Here is a 23545-nt window from a genome sequence, read left to right on the forward strand (position 1 = left end):
CTGGTTTTATACCAGTTACACACCAGTAACACTACTGATGTGAGTAAAACCAGTAGCACCAGTGAAACCAGTGTGTGTGTGCAGGTACGTCCTGATCAGTCGTCCCTCTGAGTGGAGCGATCAGCTCAGAATGAAGTTTCTAGAAGGTTTGGACGCTTTTCTGGAGCTGCTCAAGTGTATGCAGGTAACACACACACACCTGACACTTACCTGGACAGGTAGAGCCCGTCTGTCTGAACCTGAACCTGTCTGTATGAACCTGTCTGTCTCTCTCAGGGTATGGACCCGGTGGTGAGACAGGTGGGGCAGCACATAGAGATGGAGCCTGAGTGGGAGGCAGCGTTCACTCTGCAGATGAAACTGACTAACATCATCTCCATGATCCAGGAGTGGTGCTCCACTGATGTGAGCGTACACACTACTACTACACACTACTGCTACACACTACATACTGCACACTACATACTACACACTACATACTACACACTACTGCTACACACACACTACATACTACACACTACATACTACACACTACTGCTACACACTACTGCACACTACTGCTACACACTACTGCACACTACATACTACACACTACTGCTACACACTACTGCACACTACATACTACACACTACTGCTACACACTACATACTACACACTACTACTACACACTACTGCTACACACTACATACTACACACTACATACTACACACTACTACTACACACTACATACTACACACTACACTACACACTACTACTACACACTACTGCTACACACTACATACTACACACTACATACTACACACTACATACTACATACTACACACTACTACTACACACTACATACTACACACTACTGCTACACACTACTGCTACACACTACTACTACACACTACTACTACACACTACTACACACTACACTACATACTACACACTACACACTACACACTACACACTACTACTACACTACTACTACACTACTACTACACACTACACTACACACTACTACACACACTACACACTACTACACACTACTACACACTACTACACTACACACTACACACTACACACTACTACACACTACATACTACACACTACATACACACACTACACACACACTACTACTACACTACATACTACACACTACATACTACACACTACTACACTACTACTGCTACACACTACTACACACACATACTACACACTACATACTACACACTACTGCTACACTACTACTACACACTACTACTACACACTACATACTACACACTACATACTACACACTACTACTACACACTACTGCTACACACTACATACTACACACTACATACTACACACTACTGCTACACACTACATACTACACACTACATACTACACACTACATACTACACACTACATACTACACACTACTGCTACACACTACTACACACACTACACACTACATACTACACACTACTACACACTACTACACACTACACTACTACACACTACACTGCACACTACTGCTACACTACTACATACTACACACTACTACTACACTACACTACTACACACTACTACTACTACACTACCACTACACTACACACACTACACTACACTACACACGACTACACACCACATACTACACACTACTCACACTACTACACACACACACTACACACTACACACACTACACACACTACTACTACACACTACTACTACACACTACTGCTACACACACTACTACACACGACTACTACACACTACACACGACTACACACGACTACTACACACACACTACTACACCCACTACTACACACTACTGCACTACACTACTACACACTCACTACTACACCCACTCTACACACCCACTACTACACACCACACACTACACACCCACTACACACACCCACTACTCACACACCACTACTACACACACACTACTACACTACTACACACGACTACACACGACTACTACACGACTACTACACGACTACACACGACTACTACCACTACACACACGACTACACGACACACACGACTACACACGACTACTACACGACGACTACACACGACTACTACACACACTACCACACACTACTACCACTACACTACTACTACACACTACCACACTACTACACACACACACTACCACCACTACACCCACTACTACACACGACTACCACACCCACTACCACACTACTACCACTACACACCCACTACACACGACTACTACACGACTACTACACGACTACACACACACTACTACACACGACTACACACGACTACTACACACCCACTACTACACACACACTACCACACACTACACACACACACTCACGACTACTACCACACTACACACACGACTACACACGACTACACACCCACTACTACTACACTACCACACACGACTACACTACTACACGACTACTACACCACACTACACACGACTACACACACACTACTACTACTACTACTACACTACACCACGACACACTACACACACTACTACACACCCACTACACACACACACACCACACTACACACCCACTACACGACTACTACACACACTACCGACTACCGACTACTACACCCACTACTACACGACTACCACACGACTACTACACACTACCACTACTACACACGACTACACACTACTACACCACACACTACTCCACACTACACACGACTACTACCACACACGACTACTACACTACCTACCCACTACTACACGACTACTACACACCACTACCCACCACACTACTACACACGACTACACACCCTACTACACACACCACACTCACCCACTACCACGACCACACTACTCCACCGACTACACCCACACTACACTACGACTACACTACACACCCATCACCACTACCCTACTACACTACACCCACGACTACTACACGACCCACGACTACACCGACTACTACACGACCACTACTACCACGACTACCACACGACTACACACCACTACTACACCTACACCACTACTACACGACTACACCACCTACTACACACACCCACTCACACACCCACTACCACGACTACACACGACTACACTACACACGACACCACTACCACCACTACACCACGACTACACACTACACTCACGACACCACCCACCGACTACACACTACTCACTCACGACTACACACACGACTACACACGACTACTACACACGACTACACACACCTACTCGACTACACCACTACACACTACTCACACGACTACTACACCCGACTCGGCACTACCCACTACTACCACACGACTACACCCACTACACACCCACTACACACACACACGACTACACACTACCACGACTACACACCTAATGGGACTGACTACACCACGACTACCACACTTGCACCACCACATTCCTAATGGGATGACGATGAAAGTAAGAAGCGTTTAGAAACATCGTGACAGGAATACTGCACATGCTTTCCTCAGTCCGTCACAGTCTGACTCGCAGAGATAAAACCAGAAACGCAGGTGCAGGTGAGAAACAGCTGCTACAGGAAACAGGTGTGACAGATGTCTAGCAGCCTTAACAGTGTTATTCAAATCTAATACTTAATAGTAATTATTAGTTTTATTTTGATCGTCACAAGAGAAACAAATCTGAGCGCGTTTCAGTGTTTTTAACTGCAGAAACAGGATTTTCACGCACAAAGAGTTAATAAAAGCTCCACACAGGTGTGTTCATAAGATCTCGTCTGTTAATTGTTCCGCAGGTAATTGTGGTATTGATTTCAGGTGATAGTCAGTTATATGAACACAAACATCTGTGCTGATTATTGATTGTCACTGATTGGTTTTAGTTGATGCAGGTGAGCAGTGGAACAGCTGCTGGTCTGTCGCCGCTTCAGATTCAGATTCACACAACGAAACAAGCAAAAGGATAAAAACACACACACACACACACACACACACACACACACACACACACACGTGTTTATGTGACAAATAAATAAATAAATGATGTGTTTTTTCTGTGTGTGTGTCAGGAGCGTGTGCTGATCCAGGCCTACAGGAAGTGTCTGAGCGCGCTCAGTCACTGTCACAGCGGCCTTCCAGACGGTGAGCAGCCAATCAGCTTGAGTCTGGCCGGTCACTGCGTGGAGACGTTCAGGTACCAGGTGTCTCAGGACAAAGTGTCCATACACCTGCCGGTCTGCAGACTGCTGGCAGGTAAACACACACACACACACACACACACAGAGTGAAACTAACTGTTTTATTCACATTTTCTATTTGCTGATAAATAAACTGAGAAAGTAAAAACAGTTATATATTGAACAGAATCCTGGCAGCTGATTGGTTACTGTGAGTCTCTGATGCTCGTTATTCCTCCTCAGGTCTCCACGTTCTCCTCAGCAGGACTGAAGTTGCCTTTCGCTTCCCTGAACAGCTTCCTCTGGTTAGTGACCTGTCTGTCTGCCTGCCTGTCTCTCTGCCTGCCTGTCTCTCTGTCTGTCTGTCTCTCTCTGTCTGTCTGTCTCTCTGTCTGTCTGTCTGCCTGTCTGTCTGTCTCTCTGTCTGCCTGTCTGTCTCTCTGTCTGCCTGTCTGTCTCTCTGTCTGTCTGTCTCTCTGTCTGTCTCTCTGCCTGTCTGTCTGTCTCTCTGTCTGTCTGTGAGTCTGCCTGTCTGTCTGTCTCTCTGCCTGTCTGTCTGTCTCTCTGCCTGTCTGTCTGCCTGTCTCTCTGTCTGTCTCTCTGCCTGTCTCTCTGCCTGTCTGTCTGTCTGCCTGTCTGTCTGTCTGTCTGCCTGTCTGTCTGCCTCTCTCTCTGTCTGTCTGTCTCTCTGCCTGCCTGTCTCTCTGTCTGTCTGTCTCTCTGTCTGTCTCTCTGTCTCTCTCTCTGCCTGTCTCTCTCTCTCTCTCTGCCTGTCTGTCTGTCTCTCTGCCTGCCTGCCTGCCTGTCTGTCTGCCTCTCTGTCTGTCTGCCTGTCTGTCTCTCTCTCTGCCTGTCTGTCTGTCACTCTGCCTGTCTGCCTCTCTGTCTGTCTGTCTCTCTGCCTGTCTCTCTGCCTGCCTGTCTCCCTGTCTGTCTCCCTGTCTGTCTCCCTGTCTGTCTCTCTGCCTGTCTCTCTGCCTGTCTGTCTCTCTGTCTGCCTGCCTGCCTGCCTGTCTCTCTGCCTGTCTGTCTCTCTGTCTGCCTGCCTGCCTGTCTGTCTGCCTCTCTGTCTGTCTGCCTGTCTGTCTCTCTCTCTGCCTGTCTGTCTGTCTCTCTGTCTGCCTGCCTGCCTGTCTGTCTGTCTCCCTGTCTGTCTCCCTGTCTGTCTCCCTGTCTGTCTCTCTGCCTGTCTCTCTGCCTGTCTGTCTCTCTGCCTGTCTCTCTGCCTGTCTGTCTCTCTGTCTGCCTGTCTGTCTCTCTGTCTGCCTGCCTGTCTCTCTGTCTGCCTGTCTCTCTGTCTGCCTGTCTCTCTGTCTGTCTGTCGTATATTGTTATCGTTTTTAACGTCACACCTGTTGACTCTGTTTAAACTGATATAGATCAATACACCAGTGTTAATGTGTGTGTGTGTGTGTGTGTGTGTCCTCAGGGGGAACTCAGCCCCCCCCTCCTGATTGAACTCCCCCTCCGCTGCTTGGTGCTCTGTGCCCAGGTGCATGCTGGGATGTGGAGGAGGAACGGCTTCTCCCTGATCAACCAGGTGAGTCCATACCTGATGATCAATACTGAGGTGATCAGCTGATCAGTTGCTGGGATGGTGGGTCATTTTATCTCAGACTGGAGCAGATATCCCATAATACACATCCAGCATGTCGCATTATACAACGAGTAGTTCCAACCAAGCAATCTGATTGGTCAACTAGACATTTAGAACGTGCTGGAATCAGCCTGACGGCACACCTGCGCGTCAGTCAGGATATTTCTCCGCCAGGTGCTGCCTCCCTTGTTTGCGGCCGGGGAGCAAACGGTTTTGTGAAAATGTTGTTTTTGAAAGGTTAAACTTCGTTAGATAAAAACAGGTTGTGAATTTTGGAAATGATTACATCTATCTGTCGTCAATACATTTTGGCGTTTGGACTTGACAGCGCTCTGGAGTTATTGGAAATGTTTGGATCGGCCTTGATGTCACGCTCCGATCCTCCGTCAGCTGTGCCGCTGCTACCTTAAAAACGTTTTTCAGCAGATATCTGGGTTACAACCAGACTGAGCCGCGAGGCGGTTTGTGTTCAGGTGTGTGCTGTTTATTCAGTTCGGGAAACCCTCGATCAATAGAAAGCATCAGCTGGCTGGCGGACTCGACGGGGGCTCAAAGTCGGTTCTGTTGCTAGGTCGTTACTAAGGGCCGGCCTACTTGCTGGAGTATTAAACTAGGTTTTATTACATAGGAGTCTACTGACATGTTTTCCAGTTATTAGTCAGACCCCGTGTGTTTCCAGGGAAACGGAGATAACACTAGCAAAAAGTTTTGATAACTGATTATAAACAGAGGTAAAAGGTTGTGCGATCAATCGTCTGGATTCAGAAGTCTGTAAATCAGTGAAAATATTCGTAATTCGCAGTCTGAAACATCTTTAATAACATGTTTGATATTGTAACGACAGACATGAGATGTATGTTTGTCTCTAGATGGTTTATAAATAAAGTTATGTTTAAGTTGATCTAACAGTGACTTATTCTGTTTGTGTGTTTCAGATTTATTATTATCACAACGTGAAGTGCAGAGTGGAGATGTTCGACAAAGACATCGTCATGCTGCAGGTACAAACGCACTCCACCGACTGTAGAGACAGCTTCTCGTAAACAAACTGATCTCAGGTCAGTGAGCAGAGTCGCTTGTCTGTCTGTCTCGTGGATGTGATGCGAGATGCAGAGCAGCTGCCACCTGGAGGCGGTCCTGTAAAGCAGGTGTTCGTACGGTGTAACCAATCGGGTCACAGTTCACCGCACCGTCAGGACTGACCGCAGGCAGCGTAGCAGCTGTCGTCTGTTACTGTCTGACTGACGGTTACGTGTCTGTAGATGTTTAGAACATTTGATTTTCCTACCTGCGGTCTGACCCCAGGTAGAGTTTCGGTCTCTGAAGGTCGTTTCTGTTTCCATGCAGGCGGGGGCGTCCATGATGGATCCAAACCACTTCCTGATGATCGTTCTGAGTCGATTCGAACTGTTTAACATTTTCAGCTCCGCAGACTGCAGGAAGCGATACAGAGAGGCTAACAAGGTCAGTACTGACTCTACTGACTCTACTGACGCTCTACTGACGCTCTACTGACGCTACTGACGCTCTACTGACGCTCTACTGACGCTCTACTGACGCTCTACTGACTCCACTGACGCTCTACTGACTCCACTGACGCTCTACCGACGCTCTACCGACGCTCTACTGACGCTCTACTGACTCTACTGACGCTCTACTGACGCTCTACTGACTCCACTGACGCCTACTGACTCTCTACTGACGTCTACTGACTCTCTACTGACTCTACTGACTCTACTGACTCTACTGACTCTACTGACTCTGCTGACGACTCTACTGAGTCAGACTGACTCTACGACTCTACTGACGCCTACTGACTCTACTGACGCTCTACTGACTCTACTGACTCTACTGACGCTCTACTGACTCTACTGACGCTCTACTGACTCTACTGACGCTCTACTGACGCTCTACTGACTCTACTGACGCTCTACTGACTCTACTGACTCTACTGACGCCTACTGACGCTACTGACTCTACTGACTCTACTGACGCTCTACTGACTCTACTGACGCTCTACTGACGCTCTACTGACTCCACTGACGCTCTACTGACGCTCTACTGAGTCAGTACTGACTCTACCGACTCTACTGACGCTCTACTGACACTCTACTGAGTCAGTACTGACTCTCACCGACTCTACTGACGCTCTACTGAGTCTCTACTGACGCTCTACTGACGCTCTACTGACTCTCTACTGACTCTACCGACTCTCTACTGACTCTACTGACGCTCTACTGACGCTACCGACTCTCTACTGACGCCTACTGACTCTACTGACGCAGTACTGACTCTACCGACGCTCTACTGACGCTCTACTGACTCTACTGACTCTCTGCGACACTCTACTGACTCTGTACTGACTCTACCGACGCTCTACTGACGCTCTACTGAGTCAGTACTGACTCTACTGACTCTCTACTGACGCTCTACTGACGCTCTACTGAGTCAGTACTGACTCTACCGACTCTCTACTGACGCTCTACTGACTGTACTGACTCTACTGACACTCTACTGACTCTACTGACTCTCTACTGACTCTCACTGACGCTCTACTGACTCTCACTGACTCTCACCGACGCTCTACTGACGCTCTCTACTGACTCTACTGACGCCTACCGACTCTACCGACGCTCTACTGACTCTCTACTGACGCTCCACTGACGCTCTACTGACTCCACTGACGCTCTACCGACGCTCTACTGACGCTCTACCGACGCTCTACTGACGCTCTACCGACGCTCTACTGACTCTACTGACGCTCTACTGACGCTCTACTGACTCCACTGACGCTCTACTGACGCTCTACTGACGCTCTACTGACTCCACTGACGCTCTACTGACGCTGACGCTGACGACTCTCTACTGACGACTCTACTGACGCTCTACTGACTCTCTACTGACTCTACCGACGCTCTACTGACGCTCTACTGACGCCTACTGACGCTCTGCTGACTGACTGCTCTACTGACGCTCTGACGCTCTACTGACGCTCTACTGACGCTCTACTGACTCTACTGACGCTCTACCGACGCTCTACTGACGCTCTACCGACTCTCACCGACCTCTGCTGCTCCACTGACGCTCTACTGACGCTCTACTGACGCCACTGACTCCACTGACGCTCACTGGACTCTACTGACGCTCTACTGACTCTACACTGACGCCTACTGACGCTCTACTGACGCTCACCGACGCTCTACTGACGCCTACTGACGCTCTACTGACTCCACTGACGCTCTACTGACGCTCTACTGACTCCACTGACGCCTACTGACGCTCTACTGACGCACTGACGCCACTGACGCTCTCTCCACTGACGCCACTGACGCCTCTCCACTGACGCTCTACTGACTCTCTACTGACTCCACTGACGCTCTACTGACGCTCTTCTGACTCCACTGACGCTCTTCTGACTCCACTGACGCTCTACTGACTCCACTGACGCTCTGACTCCACTGACGCCTACGACTCCACTGACGCTCTACTGACGCCTACTGACACTGACCTCCACTGACTCTCCACTGACGCTCTACTGACTCCACTGACTCTCCACTGACGCTCTGACGCTCTACTGACACTCCACTGACACTCCACTGACTCCACTGACTCTCCACTGACTCTCCACTGACTCTCCACTGACTCTCCACTGACGCTCTACTGACGCTCCACTGACGCTCTACTGACGCTCTTCTGACTCCACTGACGCTCTACTGACGCTCTACTGACACTCTACTGACACTCCACTGACTCCACTGACGCTCTACTGACTCTCCACTGACTCTCCACTGACGCTCTACTGACGCTCTACTGACGCTCTACTGACTCCACTGACGCTCTACTGACACTCCACTGACTCCACTGACGCTCTACTGACTCCACTGACGCTCTACTGACTCCACTGACGCTCTACTGACGCTCTACTGACTCCACTGACACTCCACTGACTCCACTGACGCTCTACTGACGCTCTACTGACTCTCCACTGACTCTCCACTGACGCTCTACTGACGCTCTACTGACGCTCTACTGACTCCACTGACGCTCTACTGACACTCCACTGACTCTCCACTGACGCTCTTCTGACTCCACTGACGCTCTACTGACTCCACTGACGCTCTACTGACGCTCTACTGACTCCACTGACTCTCCACTGACGCTCTGACACTCCACTGACTCCACTGACGCTCTACTGACGCTCTACTGACACTCCACTGACGCTCTACTGACTCCACTGACGCTCTACTGACGCTCTACTGACGCTCTACTGACACTCCACTGACTCCACTGACTCCACTGACGCTCTACTGACTCCACTGACTCTCCACTGACGCTCTACTGACACTCCACTGACTCCACTGACGCTCCACTGACGCTCTACTGACTCCACTGACGCTCCACTGACGCTCTACTGACACTCCACTGACTCCACTGACGCTCTACTGACTCCACTGACTCTCCACTGACACTCCACTGACTCCACTGACGCTCTACTGACTCCACTGACTCTCCACTGACTCTCCACTGACTCTCCACTGACTCTCCACTGACGCTCTACTGACGCTCTACTGACTCTGTCTGTGTGTGACAGGATGTGGTCCAGCAGAACAACACTCTGATCGAGGAGATGCTTCATCTCATCATCATGGTCGTCGGTGAGTCTGTCTGTGCTGCTTCAACTTTATTTAAAAAGAAAAGTTGAAACGTTTTAAACTAGAGATGCCCGATATTCAGTTAAAGTCTGTTTACTAGCGGATCTTGACCGCTCCAATATGGCGACCGCGCAGACGCATAGTGACCTCTCCAGTATGGGGATATACAGCAAGGCTTCCTTCCAGTCAAGATGGCGACAAAGCTAACAAAAACAGGAATTTCTTTTTCATCTCGTGTCGTGTCTAACTTTAGTGGATCGTAACATATCGGGTATGGAATTAATCTGCAGATGCTCTGGTTCAAGTTGAGACCTAACGTTTCTGTGGATTTCAGTTTTTGAGCCACGACAAAGTCCTGAAACAGACGAGGTAAGCCTTGGTTTTTAGCCTAGCATTGTTGATTACTTACCGCTGATTAGGAGGAGTGAGGAGTCCGCAGTCGGTGTAAAACAGAGCAGTCAAAAGCCAATAGCTATGAAGATCAATTTCCAGCCATGCTGGATGAAATTTACACTTCGCTGGCATATTTAGTGTTCGGTAACGGGCTCGTCAAGGAAGTAAGCAGAGAGCTGAGCGATTTCTGATTCTGAGCAGTGTAACTATAATGACTTGATGAACCGACTTATAGAATATAAAACAGCCTCATGTGGTTCATTTGACCTTTTTAAGCACTTTGTTATTATTATGTTGTTATATTCCCATACTTGATATTTTAATGCTGCTGTAGCAGCTTTTATAACAAAACAGCATTAACTCTTAGCATTTAACTCACACAGCTGCTAGCATGGCTGTAGACTGTTAGTCTGACTGTTGGTTTAAATGTGTGTGTGTGTGTGTGTGTGGTACAGGTGAGCGGTACGTGTCAGGTGTCGGCCAGGTGGAGCCCTTTGATGAGGTCAGACGAGAAATCATCCACCAGCTGTCAATCAGACCAATGGCTCACAGCGAGCTGGTGAAGGCTCTGCCAGAGAATGTGAGACACCTACCTGTCTGACTGTTTACCTGTCTGACTGTTTACCTGTCTGACTGTTTACCTGTCTGGCTGTTTACCTGTCTGACTGTTTACCTGTCTGGCTGTTTACCTGTCTGGCTGTTTACCTGTCTGACTGTTTACCTGTCTGACCTACAGACAGTTTAACTCTGACTGTTTTCTCTTCAGGGGAACAAGGAAACGGGTCTGGAGAGAGTCATCGACAGCGTGGCTTCATTCAAGTCAGTCTGTGTCCTTTAACACTTCCACCTTAACAACCACCAGTCCACCTTAAATATACATTAGTTCACCTGAATCGACAGGTGTGTCTGTGTCACAGTACTGACTGTAGTACTGTGTGTATTTGTGTTTGCAGGAAGCCAGGTGTAACAGGTCGAGGTCTGTATGAACTGCGTCCTGAGTGGAACAAACACTTCAACCTGTACTTCCATCACTACAGCAGAGCCGACCAGTCCAAGGTACACGCGTCGATCAGGTTATTGATCAGCTTATCTTTGAACCATTGATATGTGTGTTGTCATGGTGACAGTGTGTGATGTGTGTTGCAGGCTGAGGAGGCTCAGAGGAAGCAGAGGAGACAGAACGGAGAGGACACAGGTAAACACACCTGTCTGTCTCACAGCTACACATTAACAGAAAGTCACCTGTGTGTGTGTGTGTGTGTGTGTGTGTGTGTGTGTGTGTCATACCTGTCACCTGTTAAACACCTGTTGGCTTGTTCTGGTGTGAAAGCTGTCAGTCAAACTCCGAGACCTCCTGAAAAGGAGTCTGGTTCCAAGTGGACTCTGGTGGTTTATTTATGGTGTGAAACAGGATTTTATGATTTCAAAAGTTTACTCACTAATAATCGTGTACGTGACGTGACAGTCCATTAGACTGGGATCCTCCCGTCTGTCGTTATTAATAACACGCAGTTCATTTACAGTCTAATAATCCTAATAATGTTCCTTGTTCGGGAGCTCTGTGAGAGTCCAGAGAACATTAAAAAAGTCCACGTGAACCAGAACTACAGGCAACAGCGGATCAGTGAACTGAACGCCTGAGTTACACTGACTCTTTCAGCTCTCATCCACGAAGCATTAATCAGTAATATTCACATGTAATGATGACAGTGAAAAGTGGTGTTGAATGTATAGATCAGTTTGTCACCATGGTAACGTGTGTGTGTGTGTGTGGATCAGCCCTGCCCCCCCCTCTCCCTCCCCCCCTCTGTCCTCTGTTTGGCAGCCTGGTGAACCTGCTGCAGTGTGACGTGCTGCTGGCTGTAGAGGGCGCTGTGCTGCAGTGGGCTGTGGAGCCCAGCGGTGGAGGCTGGACCGAGTCCATGCTGCAGAGGGTAAAGCTGCTTTTCCACCCAAAGAACCGGGAACTTTTATCCCCAGGAGCTAAAAGTTCCTTCAGCCCGCTGTCGTCTGCGTTTCCACGGCGGTCTGAAGACCCGGGAAGATCAGGCAGATTACACCGTTCGGTTACACCATCACACAGCTGCACAACTATTGTTTTAAGTGATTAAACTCGATTAAACACGATTTTACTCCATTAACGTTAGCAGTTGCCGTTAGCATGTAGCTAACATTAGCTTTTGGTTAAGGTAGCAATAGCATGGCAACAGTTAGCGTTATAGCATTTAACAAGCAGCATGTGTGCCGTATGTGATTCACCTTCAACGACTGGTCACCTGTTTCCGTGTTTTCCACCGCGGCTCCGACAGCGCAGCAGCTGACCGCCGAGGGTCGTCCACACCGAGAGTGATACCTACAACAGTAACTATAAATATATCGTTTTAAAAATCGGAGTCCACGCCAAAATCGACAGTGGCGAACGATATCATTGGGATCACTTTCAGAGCGATTTGATGAACGATAGAAACACTGACGGCCAATCAGAATCCATCTGGGATGCAGTCGGCTTCACCCTCGCAATCACTGGTGATGAGCGTTTTGTTATTAACGGAGATGAGGAGACGATTATGAATAGCTAATGCAAACACACGAGGCCCCCCGCAGCTAACCCTGACGCTGCACACCTGGCTCTCCCTCACCTGGCGCTGCACACCTGGCTCTCCCTCACCTGACGCTGCACACCTGGCTCTCCCTCACCTGATGCTGCACACCTGGCTCTCCCTCACCTGGCGCTGCACACCTGGCTCTCCCTCACCTGGCTCTCCCTCACCTGACGCTGCACACCTGGCTCTCCCTCACCTGACGCTGCACACCTGGCTCTCCCTCACCTGGCTCTACCTCACCTGACGCTGCACACCTGGCTCTCTAATCGTTATCGTTCATCAGTGGATGCTCACATCGTTATCGTTACTGTTATTGTTCGTGGTGTGGACGGCCCTTAATACTCGGAGGGGGTCACCTGATGAGAAAATAACATGTAAATACTCAGCGTGTGATGATTGTGTTAACTGTGTACTGTGTGTGTGTGTGTGTGTGTGTGTGTGTGTGTGTGTGTACAGGTGCTCCACCTGGTGGGCGTGGCTCTGCTGGAGGAGCAGCAGCAGCTGGAGAACAGCAGCGGAGACGATGACGTCACCTTTAACTACACCTGCAAGATCACACGTCAGTACTCACAGTACACACACAGTGCCATGACTCTCACTTGTCAGTCAAACTCTGCCGGAGTTTTTATTGATTGATTGATTGATTTCATTGTCAGTTTAATAAATGAGTTGATGTGTATGTGGAAGTTCTTCAGTCTCAGATTGTTGGTGTGAAACTGGTTCTGAAGGTTTTGGGAGGAGCTGTCAGAACCTGGTTCTGAGTCTGAGTTTAAAAACATGTTCTGACTCCGTGTTCAGCTTCAACAGTTTGATGTTTCGTCCTTCAGTTCAGTCACTGGTCGATCAGTCGATCAATTAACATCTGAGACTCACTGACAACTGACATCTACAGACAGAGTGTGTGATCGTGTGTGTGTGTGTGTGTGTGTGTGTGTGTGTCAGGTCCAGGTGAAGCTCCCAGTACTTCAGGAAGTGTCCTGGCTCTGTTGGAGAGTCTGCAGAACGCTCCTCACCTGGAGGTCCACAAAGACATGATCACCTGGATCCTCAAGGTAAACACTGATGTCACTCTGATGTCACACTATACAGATTAATGTGATCTGTTTATCATGTATTTGATCTGATCGTAAGGGTTCACTTCACTCAAATCATGTTATTGCACAACACCTGATCACACCTGTCTACGCATGTTAGCACCTGTCTACGCCAGGCGAATAAAAAGGTTATTTCCAAGGGCCCGACTCTGGGAGTCTCTCTGCGACGTCCGCGTCTGGCTAGTGGCTAGAATCGCCCGTAAAATGTATTATTATTTTTGTATTTAGATATTATTGGCTGGTGGAGGAAACAGTTGTTCTAGTCAGGAGCTACAGTGTGTGATTCTACAGGTCGTTTATTAAGATTTAAAACGGTCATTACGTCTCTTTAGTTTTCGTCATGAAAAAAGGTTGTCAATGAATATTTTTCGTCATAGTTTTCATTGATAAAAACTTTTATAGTATCACATCTGTTCCTCAGGGCGTCCCGCAGGGCTCCATCCTGGGACCCTTTTTATTTTCTTTCACATCGTGAAGGGGAAGTTTGTGGTAGAAATCTCAGTGACTCTGTCGCCTCGAGGTTTATCTGGCTCGTCTGGATGTTTCTGTTGTTGATGTCGAAGTTTGTTTGTGTTTGCAGATGGTGACAAACATCAAAACGATGAGAGAACGAACGTCCTCCACCTCCACCGTCGCCATCAGCCAGGGACAAGGACTGGAGGAGGTACGACACACAAACACTTTAACTATAAGGAATAAAATCAGAATGAAATTAGTGAGTGGTTTGTTGAGATGTGATCGATTATTGATTATTCCCCTACATAAACCTGTCTGGTGGTGGTGTGTCCCTGCAGACGGTGCGAGACAAAGACAAGGCGGAGAGGAAGAGGAAGGCGGAGATGGCTCGGCTCAGGAGGGAGAAGATCATGGCTCAGATGTCGGAGATGCAGAAACATTTCATCAACGAGAACAAAGAACTTTTCCAGCAGAGTCTGGAGGAGCTGGAGGCCTCCACGTCGGCTGCTGCGGAGAGCAGGTACACCTGTCCACACCTGTCCACACCTGTTCACGCAGAGGAACGACACAGCTGCACAATCAAGCTACAACGTAGAAAACAGCTGTAGATACTAATTTAGACACAAGTTATTTTCACGAGCTGACTGATCCAAATACTGAAGGTCCTGATTCAAAGCAGTGAAGTTGTTCAGTTTAAATTATTGATCTGATGTGAACTGCAGAATGTGACTCCTGAAACTGACATGAGATCAGCTGATGGGTTTTATTAGAGAAGACGTCTCACTCTGCTGGAGTTGTTGGAACTCCAGAAACACTGATTGTACAGAGGTGGAGCTTCTTCCCTCACAGATGATCTTTGGTCGAGTTCAGACACGCAGGTGTAGATATACAGGTGTAGACGCACAGGCGTATAAACAGGTGTAGACGCACAGGCGTATATACAGGTGTAGACGCATAGGCGTATATACAGGTGTAGACGCACAGGCGTATATACAGGTGTAGACGCATAGGCGTATATACAGGTGTAGACGCATAGGCGTATATACAGGTGTAGACGCACAGGCGTATATACAGGTGTAGACGCACAGGTGTATAAACAGGTGTATAAACAGGTGTAGACGCACAGGCGTATAAACAGGTGTAGACGCACAGGTGTATAAACAGGTGTATAAACAGGTGTAGACGCACAGGTGTATATACAGGTGTAGACGCACAGGTGTAGACGCACAGGTGTATAAACAGGTGTAGAGGCACAGGTGTATATACAGGTGTAGACGCACAGGTGTAGACGCACAGGTGTAGACGCACAGGTGATGAAGGTTGTGTTTCTGGTCTCATCCTCTGATGATAAGAAATCACCACAGAATATTAAAATGTTCTCTCCCTCCTCCTCCCCCTCCTCCCCTCCCAGTCCTCCCAGTTCAGAGCCGTCCTGTGTCTCTCAGGTGTGTGTTGGTCCCAGGAGGGTGGGCGGAGCCGAGCGCCGTCAGCTGGTGACCTGTATCCTGTGTCAGGAGGAGCAGGAGGTCAGAGGTCATGGCAGAGCCATGGTGCTGGCAGCGTTCGTCCAGAGGTCGACGGTTTTGTCCAAAAACCGCCGCCGCAACCTGCCCGACCCCGGTGGGTGGAGCCTCACTCTGACATCATCAGGACAGCAACCAATCAGTGTTAATCAGCGTTGTGACAGATGTGTGACTGTGTGTTTCAGAGTGTCACGACCCTCTGTTCATGCACCCTGACCTGTCTCTGGGGATTCACACGGCCAGCTGTGGACACATCATGCACGCCACCTGCTGGCAGAGGTGAGACGCTGCAGCTGCAAACAGCAGCTCGCACTGATGGTCACTGAGAGGACGACCGATCAGCCGAGACGTCTAATCAATAACGGAGCATCTGACCTCGGAAAGATCAAAGCTAATCCCTAAATGTACTTTCTCTACTAAACTATGTACTAAATCTACTTCTCTCCGGCCAACTCACAACTCTCCGTGCGTGTGCGTGTGTGTGTGCGTGTGTGTGCCTGTGTGTGTGTGTGTGTGTGCGTGTGTGTGTGTGTGTGTGTGTGTGTGTGTGCGTGTGCGTGCCTGTGTGTGTGTGTGTGTGTGTGTGTGTGTGTGTGTGTGTGTGTGTGTGTGTGTGTGTGTGTGTGCGTATGCGCGTGCCTGTGTGTGTGTGTGTGTGTGTGCGTATGCGCGTGCCCGTGTGTGTGTGCGTGCCTGTGTGTGTGTGTGCGTGCCCGTGTGTGTGTGCGTGTGTGTGTGTGTGTGTGTGTGTGTGTGTGTGTGTGTGTGTGTGTGTGTGTGTGTGTGTGTGTGTGTGTGTGCGTGTCGCGCGTGCCTGTGTGTGTGTGCGTGCCTGTGTGTGTGTGTGCGTGCCTGTGTGTGTGTGTGCGTGCCCGTGTGTGTGTGCGTGTGCGTGTGCGTGTGCGTGTGTGTGTGTGTGTGTGTGTGTGTGTGTGTGTGTGTGTGTGTGCGTGTGTGTGTGTGTGTGTGTGTGTGTGTTCAGGTACTTTGAGGCGGTGCAGTTGAAGGAGCAGAGACGTCAGCAGCGTCTTCGAGGTCACACCAGCTACGACGTGGAGAACGGAGAGTTCCTGTGTCCGCTGTGCGAGTGTCTGAGCAACACCGTGATCCCTCTGCTGCCACACACACACACACCTGACCACAGGTACACACACACACCTGAGCACAGGTACACATACACACACACCTGACCACAGGTACACATATACACCTGACCACAGGTACACATATACACACACCTGACCACAGGTACACATACACACACACCTGACCACAGGTACACATATACACACACCTGACCACAGGTACACACACACACACACACCTGACCACAGGTACACATATACACCTGACCACAGGTACACATATACACACACCTGACCACAGGTACACATACACACACACCTGACCACAGGTACACATATACACACACCTGACCACAGGTACACACACACACACACACTGACCACAGGTACACATATACACCTGACCACAGGTACACATATACACACACCTGACCACAGGTACACATATACACACACCTGACCACAGGTACACATATACACACACCTGACCACAGGTACACACACACACACCTGACCAGAAGGTACACATACACACACACCTGACCACAGGTACACATACACACACACCAGACCGGAGGTACACACACACACACGACCACAGGTACACACACACCTGACCACAGGTACACATACACACACACCTGACCACAGGTACACACACACACACCAGACCGGAGGTACACACACCTGACCACAGGTACACATACACACACACCTGACCACAGGTACACATACACACACACCTGACCACAGGTACACATATACACACACCTGACCACAGGTACACACACACCTGACCCTCTTTTTCTTCCTGTTTCTCTCAGTGTCGATCATCCCAGTCTGGAGGCGTGGCTTAAAACGACCAATCAGCAGATAGCAGCACTACACTCCGCCCACAGGAGGCAGTCTGACGGTCAGTCACCTGTCAATCATTTAGAGGGCGGAGTCACGTGACCTGTGTGTGTATTGTAGAGAATTAGCTCCACCAGCTGTTTATCTCCATCAGCCAATGAGCAGCGGACGGAAACAAGCAGCACTTCAGTTCAAATTTGAGCTAATTTGGATGAAACCGGACGTGTGTGTGTGTGTGTGTGTGTGTGTGTGTGTGTTTTCAGGTGTAGCAGAGGGGGCGGAGCCTGCTGTTCCCGAAGGATTCAGAGTCGACTTCACTCCACAGTGAGTCAGCAGCTGTTTGTATTGATCCTGACCAATAACCTGTATCTCTGTTCGTGCTGTTGTTCAGCGGATGTGATGATGTTCGCTCGCTCTGCGTCTGCCGTGTAATCAGACACGTTAATATTTCAAGGGACGGATCATAAAAAACAAAGCGGCTGAGACTAAATGAGCTGAAAACATGTTTTCAGTTAGCTGTAAAACTTAAAAACTGGCGGCTAAATGACTCGACGACATTAGCGTGTGTGCTGAATAGCAGCTGTGGACTCGAGGCGTCAGCAGGGACGTCTGTCTTTAGGAGACAGCTGACATTTGAACATGTGATGTTTGTTCTTCAGGTGACATGACGCTAATTATATTTAAATTCAGTCTGTTTGATGATTCTTTGTTATTCTGAATATGAAACCCATCTAAATGACAGAAGAAGGTGTTTTTAGCCACGCTAGCAGCAGCGTGACGAGACGTGCTTCATCGTTCACGCTCCCCTCAGGATGAACTGTAATAACTCTGCTGATCCTCTGACTTTCCCTCTAGCGCCACCATCAGGTCGACGTGTTAACGTGTCCGACACTTAACCAACCAACAATACCTGCAGAGCTGCTGACGCTCCCATCAGCCTCAGCTGCACTCTGTTTACTGCTGACTAGCTAATGTTAGCATGCTAACACGCTAAACTAAGATGGCGAACATGGTGAACAAACCTGCTAAACATCATGTTAGCATGCTGATGTTAGCATTTAGCTCAAAGCACAGCCTCACAGAGCTGCTAGCATGGCTGCGGATTCTGTCTGGTTTAAATGACAACAGTGCGGCTAAATGTTTACCTGTAGTTACTGAATGTGGTCCAGACCTGCAGGTGTGAGTCCAGAGTCCAGAGGGCTGCAGGTGGAAGTCAAACTGGACTGAATGTCGTTCAGACTTCCCACTCTGATACTGATCTTTCTGAAAGTACTGTTACAGAAACTGTAGTACCACTGTACGTCTCTGAGAACACACCTGGGTGATGTCAGCAGATGATGATGTCAGCAGTGATGTCACTGTCTCCCTCAGAAACCCGTTCTCCAGCAGCATCAGTGAGATGATCACCACCTTCAGCATGTCGACCTACAAGGTGGGACTGAAGGTGAACCCCAACGAGCAGGACCAGAGAGTCTCGGTGCTGATTTGGTCCACCTGCGCCTACACCATCCAGAGTATAGGTATATAAACACCTGAGAGGTGCACGAACGCAGACGCACACACACCTGAGAGGTGCACGAACACAGAGACACACACACCTGAGAGGTGCACGAACACAGAGACACACACACCTGAGAGGTGCACGAACACAGAGACACACACACCTGAGAGGTGCACGAACACAGAGACACACACACCTGAGAGGTGCACGAACACAGAGACACACACACCTGAGAGGTGCACGAACGCAGACGCACACACACCTGAGAGGTGCACGAACACAGAGACACACACACCTGAGAGGTGCACGACACAGGCGCACACACACCTGAGAGGTGCACGAAAGCAGACACACAGCGCACACACACACACACACACACACACCTGAGAGGTGCACGAACATGAGACGCACACACACCTGGAGAGGTGCACGAACACAGACGCACACACACCTGAGAGGTACACACACACCTGAGAGGTGCACGAACACAGACGCACACACACCTGAGAGGTGCACGAACACAGACGCACACACACCTGAGAGGTGCACGAACGCAGACGCACACACACCTGAGAGGTGCACGAACGCAGACGCACACACACCTGAGAGGTGCACGAACACAGACGCACACACACCTGAGAGGTGCACACACACACCTGAGAGGTGCACGAACACAGGCGCACACACACACACACACCTGAGAGGTGCACGAACACAGGCGCACACACACACACCTGAGAGGTGCACGAACACAGGCGCACACACACACACCTGAGAGGTGCACGAACACAGGCGCACACACACACACCTGAGAGGTGCACGAACACAGGCGCACACACACACACCTGAGAGGTGCACGAACACAGAGACACACACACCTGAGAGGTGCACGAACGCATGACGCACACACACCTGAGAGGTGCACGAACAGGCGCACACACACACACACACACACACCTGAGAGGTGCACGAACACAGGCGCACACACACACACACACCTGAGAGGTGCACGAACACAGGCGCACACACACACACACCTGACCTGAGAGGTGCACGAACACAGGCGCACACACACACACACACCTGAGAGGTGCACGAACACAGGCGCACACACACACACACACACCTGAGAGGTGCACAAACACAGGCGCACACACACACACACCTGAGAGGTGCACGAACGTGCTGACAGTGTGTTTCTTTGCAGAGCGCCTCCTGATGGACGAGGAGAAGCCACTGTTTGGAAGTTTACCTTGCCGACAGGTAACACACTCTCAGTCTGTACAGAACAAGTCAAGAGAGACGGGCCATCTGATTGGACAAGGGGGACAGGGAGTCTGCTGGAGGAGGTCGCTGTTTTTAGATCAGTTCAATCTGATCAATAATCGATCACAATCATCATGTAGTCAGCGGTGTTAATCTCAAGTGGAGCTGTGGCTGTTATTTCATCACCGCAAAACACAGCTGATTGATCGGATTATTGATCAGAAACAACACAGCTGATTGATCGGATGTTTGATCAGAAACAACACAGCTGATTGATCAGATGTTTGATCAGAAACAACACAGCTGATTGATCAGATTATTGATCAGAAACAACACAGCTGATTGATCGGATGTTTGATCAGAAACAACACAGCTGATTGATCAGATGTTTGATCAGAAACAACACAGCTGATTGATCAGATTATTGATCAGAAACAGGATGCTGTTTCAGATGTTCCGTCCTGACAGTTTATCTGACAGGTGAGCTCACACGAGCCCAAAGTAACAGATGAAAATATTAAATGTGTAAATGTGTACCTGTGAATGGAGGAGGAGCTTCTGTCACCTGTTCACCTCAGGTACGTCATGACTGAAACAGGTGTGTCACCTGACTGTGGGCCTTTCTGCGCCCGTCATCTTAGAGTACTGTCCCGATACATAAGTTCGTGTTTTGCCAAGAGGTGTCTCGACGCGCCCGTTTAGCGAGGATGCGTCGCTTGGTAACCTGCGTGAACTAACGGCACAGATATCCCAGCATGCCGTTCACCATCGCAGCGAGCAGCGGAGAGAGAGGCCAACAGAACGTTTTTACAGTTGTCCTGATATTTCATCACTAAACGTGCTCAAACGTTTCCGGCGAGAACGCTTCGTCTCAAACTGCCGACAGCGAGTTCGTTCTTCCAGGACGACTCGCGAGAACACAAGTCCGTTCTTTGCAATGTGGGGTTCGAGAAACGCCCGGTATGTTCTGATGTGTGTGTGTGTGTGTGTGTGTGTGTGTGTGTGTGTGTGTGTGTGTGTGTGTGTGTGTGTGTGTGTGTGTGTGTGTGTGTGTGTGTCTGTGTGTGTGTGTGTGTGTACTGTGTGTGTGTGTGTGTCTGTCTGTGTGTGTGTCTGTCTGTCTGTGTGTGTGTGTACTGTGTGTCTGTGTCTGTCTGTGTGTGTGTGTGTGTGTGTGTGTGTGTGTGTGTGTGTGTGTGGGTGTCTGTGTCTGTGTGTGTGTCTGTCTGTGTGTGTGTCTGTCTGTCTCACCAGTGTGTGTGTGTCTGTGTGTGTGTGTCTGTCTGTGTGTGTGTGTACTGTGTGTCTGTGTCTGTCTGTGTGTGTGTGTGTGTGTGTACTGTGTGTGTGTGTGTGTGTGTGTGTGTGTGTGTGTGTTGCAGGACAGCTCTCTCACCAGGTTCGGTTCATCCTGTTGGACGGCAGCTCCACTGACAACAGCTCACACACACTTCATCAGACTGCTCGCAGGTACACACACACACACACACACACACACACACAATGTTTAACAGTTGTATATATTTCTAATAAGTGTGTGTGTGTGTGTGTAGCCCTGGTTCCAGACTCTCAGGTAGAAAACACTCTGTGTATCCTCGACATCGACATGTTCCACCTGCTGGTGAGTTTCATCGCTTCATTTCCAGTTTAAATCCAGTTTCAGTCCAGTTTAATAAATCCGTTTTATCCACAGAACTCTCTCAGTCTATATCCAGCTCACTTTCACTTCATGTCCAACTCCAATCCAGTTCAGATCCAGTTCAGATCCAGTTCAGATCAAATTTTGAAACAGTTCATATCCAGTCAAGGTTAAGTTCAAGTTTGAAGTTTCCAGTTAACTTTCAGTGTAAACCCAGTTTAAATCCAGTTTGAATCCAGTTAACTGTCTGTGTGGATCCAGTTAATTTTCAGTTTGAATCCAGTTTGAGTCCAGTTTGAGTCCAGTTTGAATCCAGTTTGAATCCAGTTTGAGTCCAGTTTGAATCCAGTTTGAGTCCAGTTTGAGTCCAGTTTGAATCCAGTTTGAATCCAGTTTGAATCCAGTTTGAGTCCAGTTTGAGTCCAGTTTGAGTCCAGTTTGAATCCAGTTTGAGTCCAGTTTGAGTCCAGTTTGAATCCAGTTTGAATCCAGTTTGAGTCCAGTTTGAATCCAGTTTGAGTCCAGTTTGAGTCCAGTTTGAGTCCAGTTTGAGTCCAGTTTAAATCCAGTTTCAGTCCAGTTTAATAAATCCGTTTTATCCACAGAACTCTCTCAGTCTATATCCAGTTCACTTTCACTTCATGTCCAACTCCAATCCAGTTCAGATCCAGTTCAGATCCAGTTCAGATCAAATTTTGAAACAGTTCATATCCAGTCAAGGTTAAGTTCAAGTTTGAAGTTTCCAGTTAACTTTCAGTGTAAATCCAGTTTGAATCCAGTTTGAATC

The 23545-nt window shown here is 48.9% G+C and overlaps 1 protein-coding gene across 1 annotated transcript in view; it reads left to right on the forward strand.

Annotated features, from left to right (window-relative positions):
- The window catches only part of ubr2 (ubiquitin protein ligase E3 component n-recognin 2), a 44989-nt gene that overhangs the window by 13612 nt on the left and 7832 nt on the right, over positions 1-23545 (forward strand). The window contains exons 13-38 of the mRNA XM_044213553.1: positions 85-184; positions 277-405; positions 3990-4173; positions 4341-4402; positions 5527-5637; positions 6630-6695; positions 7042-7158; positions 10286-10349; positions 11195-11319; positions 11506-11558; positions 11693-11795; positions 11886-11934; positions 12519-12673; positions 13799-13901; positions 14285-14394; positions 15017-15100; positions 15231-15412; positions 16304-16512; positions 16601-16694; positions 17398-17559; positions 18325-18413; positions 18616-18676; positions 19724-19872; positions 21061-21116; positions 22502-22589; positions 22673-22740. Coding sequence (XP_044069488.1) covers positions 85-184; positions 277-405; positions 3990-4173; positions 4341-4402; positions 5527-5637; positions 6630-6695; positions 7042-7158; positions 10286-10349; positions 11195-11319; positions 11506-11558; positions 11693-11795; positions 11886-11934; positions 12519-12673; positions 13799-13901; positions 14285-14394; positions 15017-15100; positions 15231-15412; positions 16304-16512; positions 16601-16694; positions 17398-17559; positions 18325-18413; positions 18616-18676; positions 19724-19872; positions 21061-21116; positions 22502-22589; positions 22673-22740 — 2773 coding nt within the window. The remainder of the gene's footprint in view (positions 1-84; positions 185-276; positions 406-3989; positions 4174-4340; positions 4403-5526; positions 5638-6629; positions 6696-7041; positions 7159-10285; positions 10350-11194; positions 11320-11505; positions 11559-11692; positions 11796-11885; positions 11935-12518; positions 12674-13798; positions 13902-14284; positions 14395-15016; positions 15101-15230; positions 15413-16303; positions 16513-16600; positions 16695-17397; positions 17560-18324; positions 18414-18615; positions 18677-19723; positions 19873-21060; positions 21117-22501; positions 22590-22672; positions 22741-23545) is intronic.

Source organism: Siniperca chuatsi, linkage group LG11, assembly GCF_020085105.1.
Source record: "Siniperca chuatsi isolate FFG_IHB_CAS linkage group LG11, ASM2008510v1, whole genome shotgun sequence".
NCBI lineage: Eukaryota > Metazoa > Chordata > Actinopteri > Centrarchiformes > Sinipercidae > Siniperca > Siniperca chuatsi.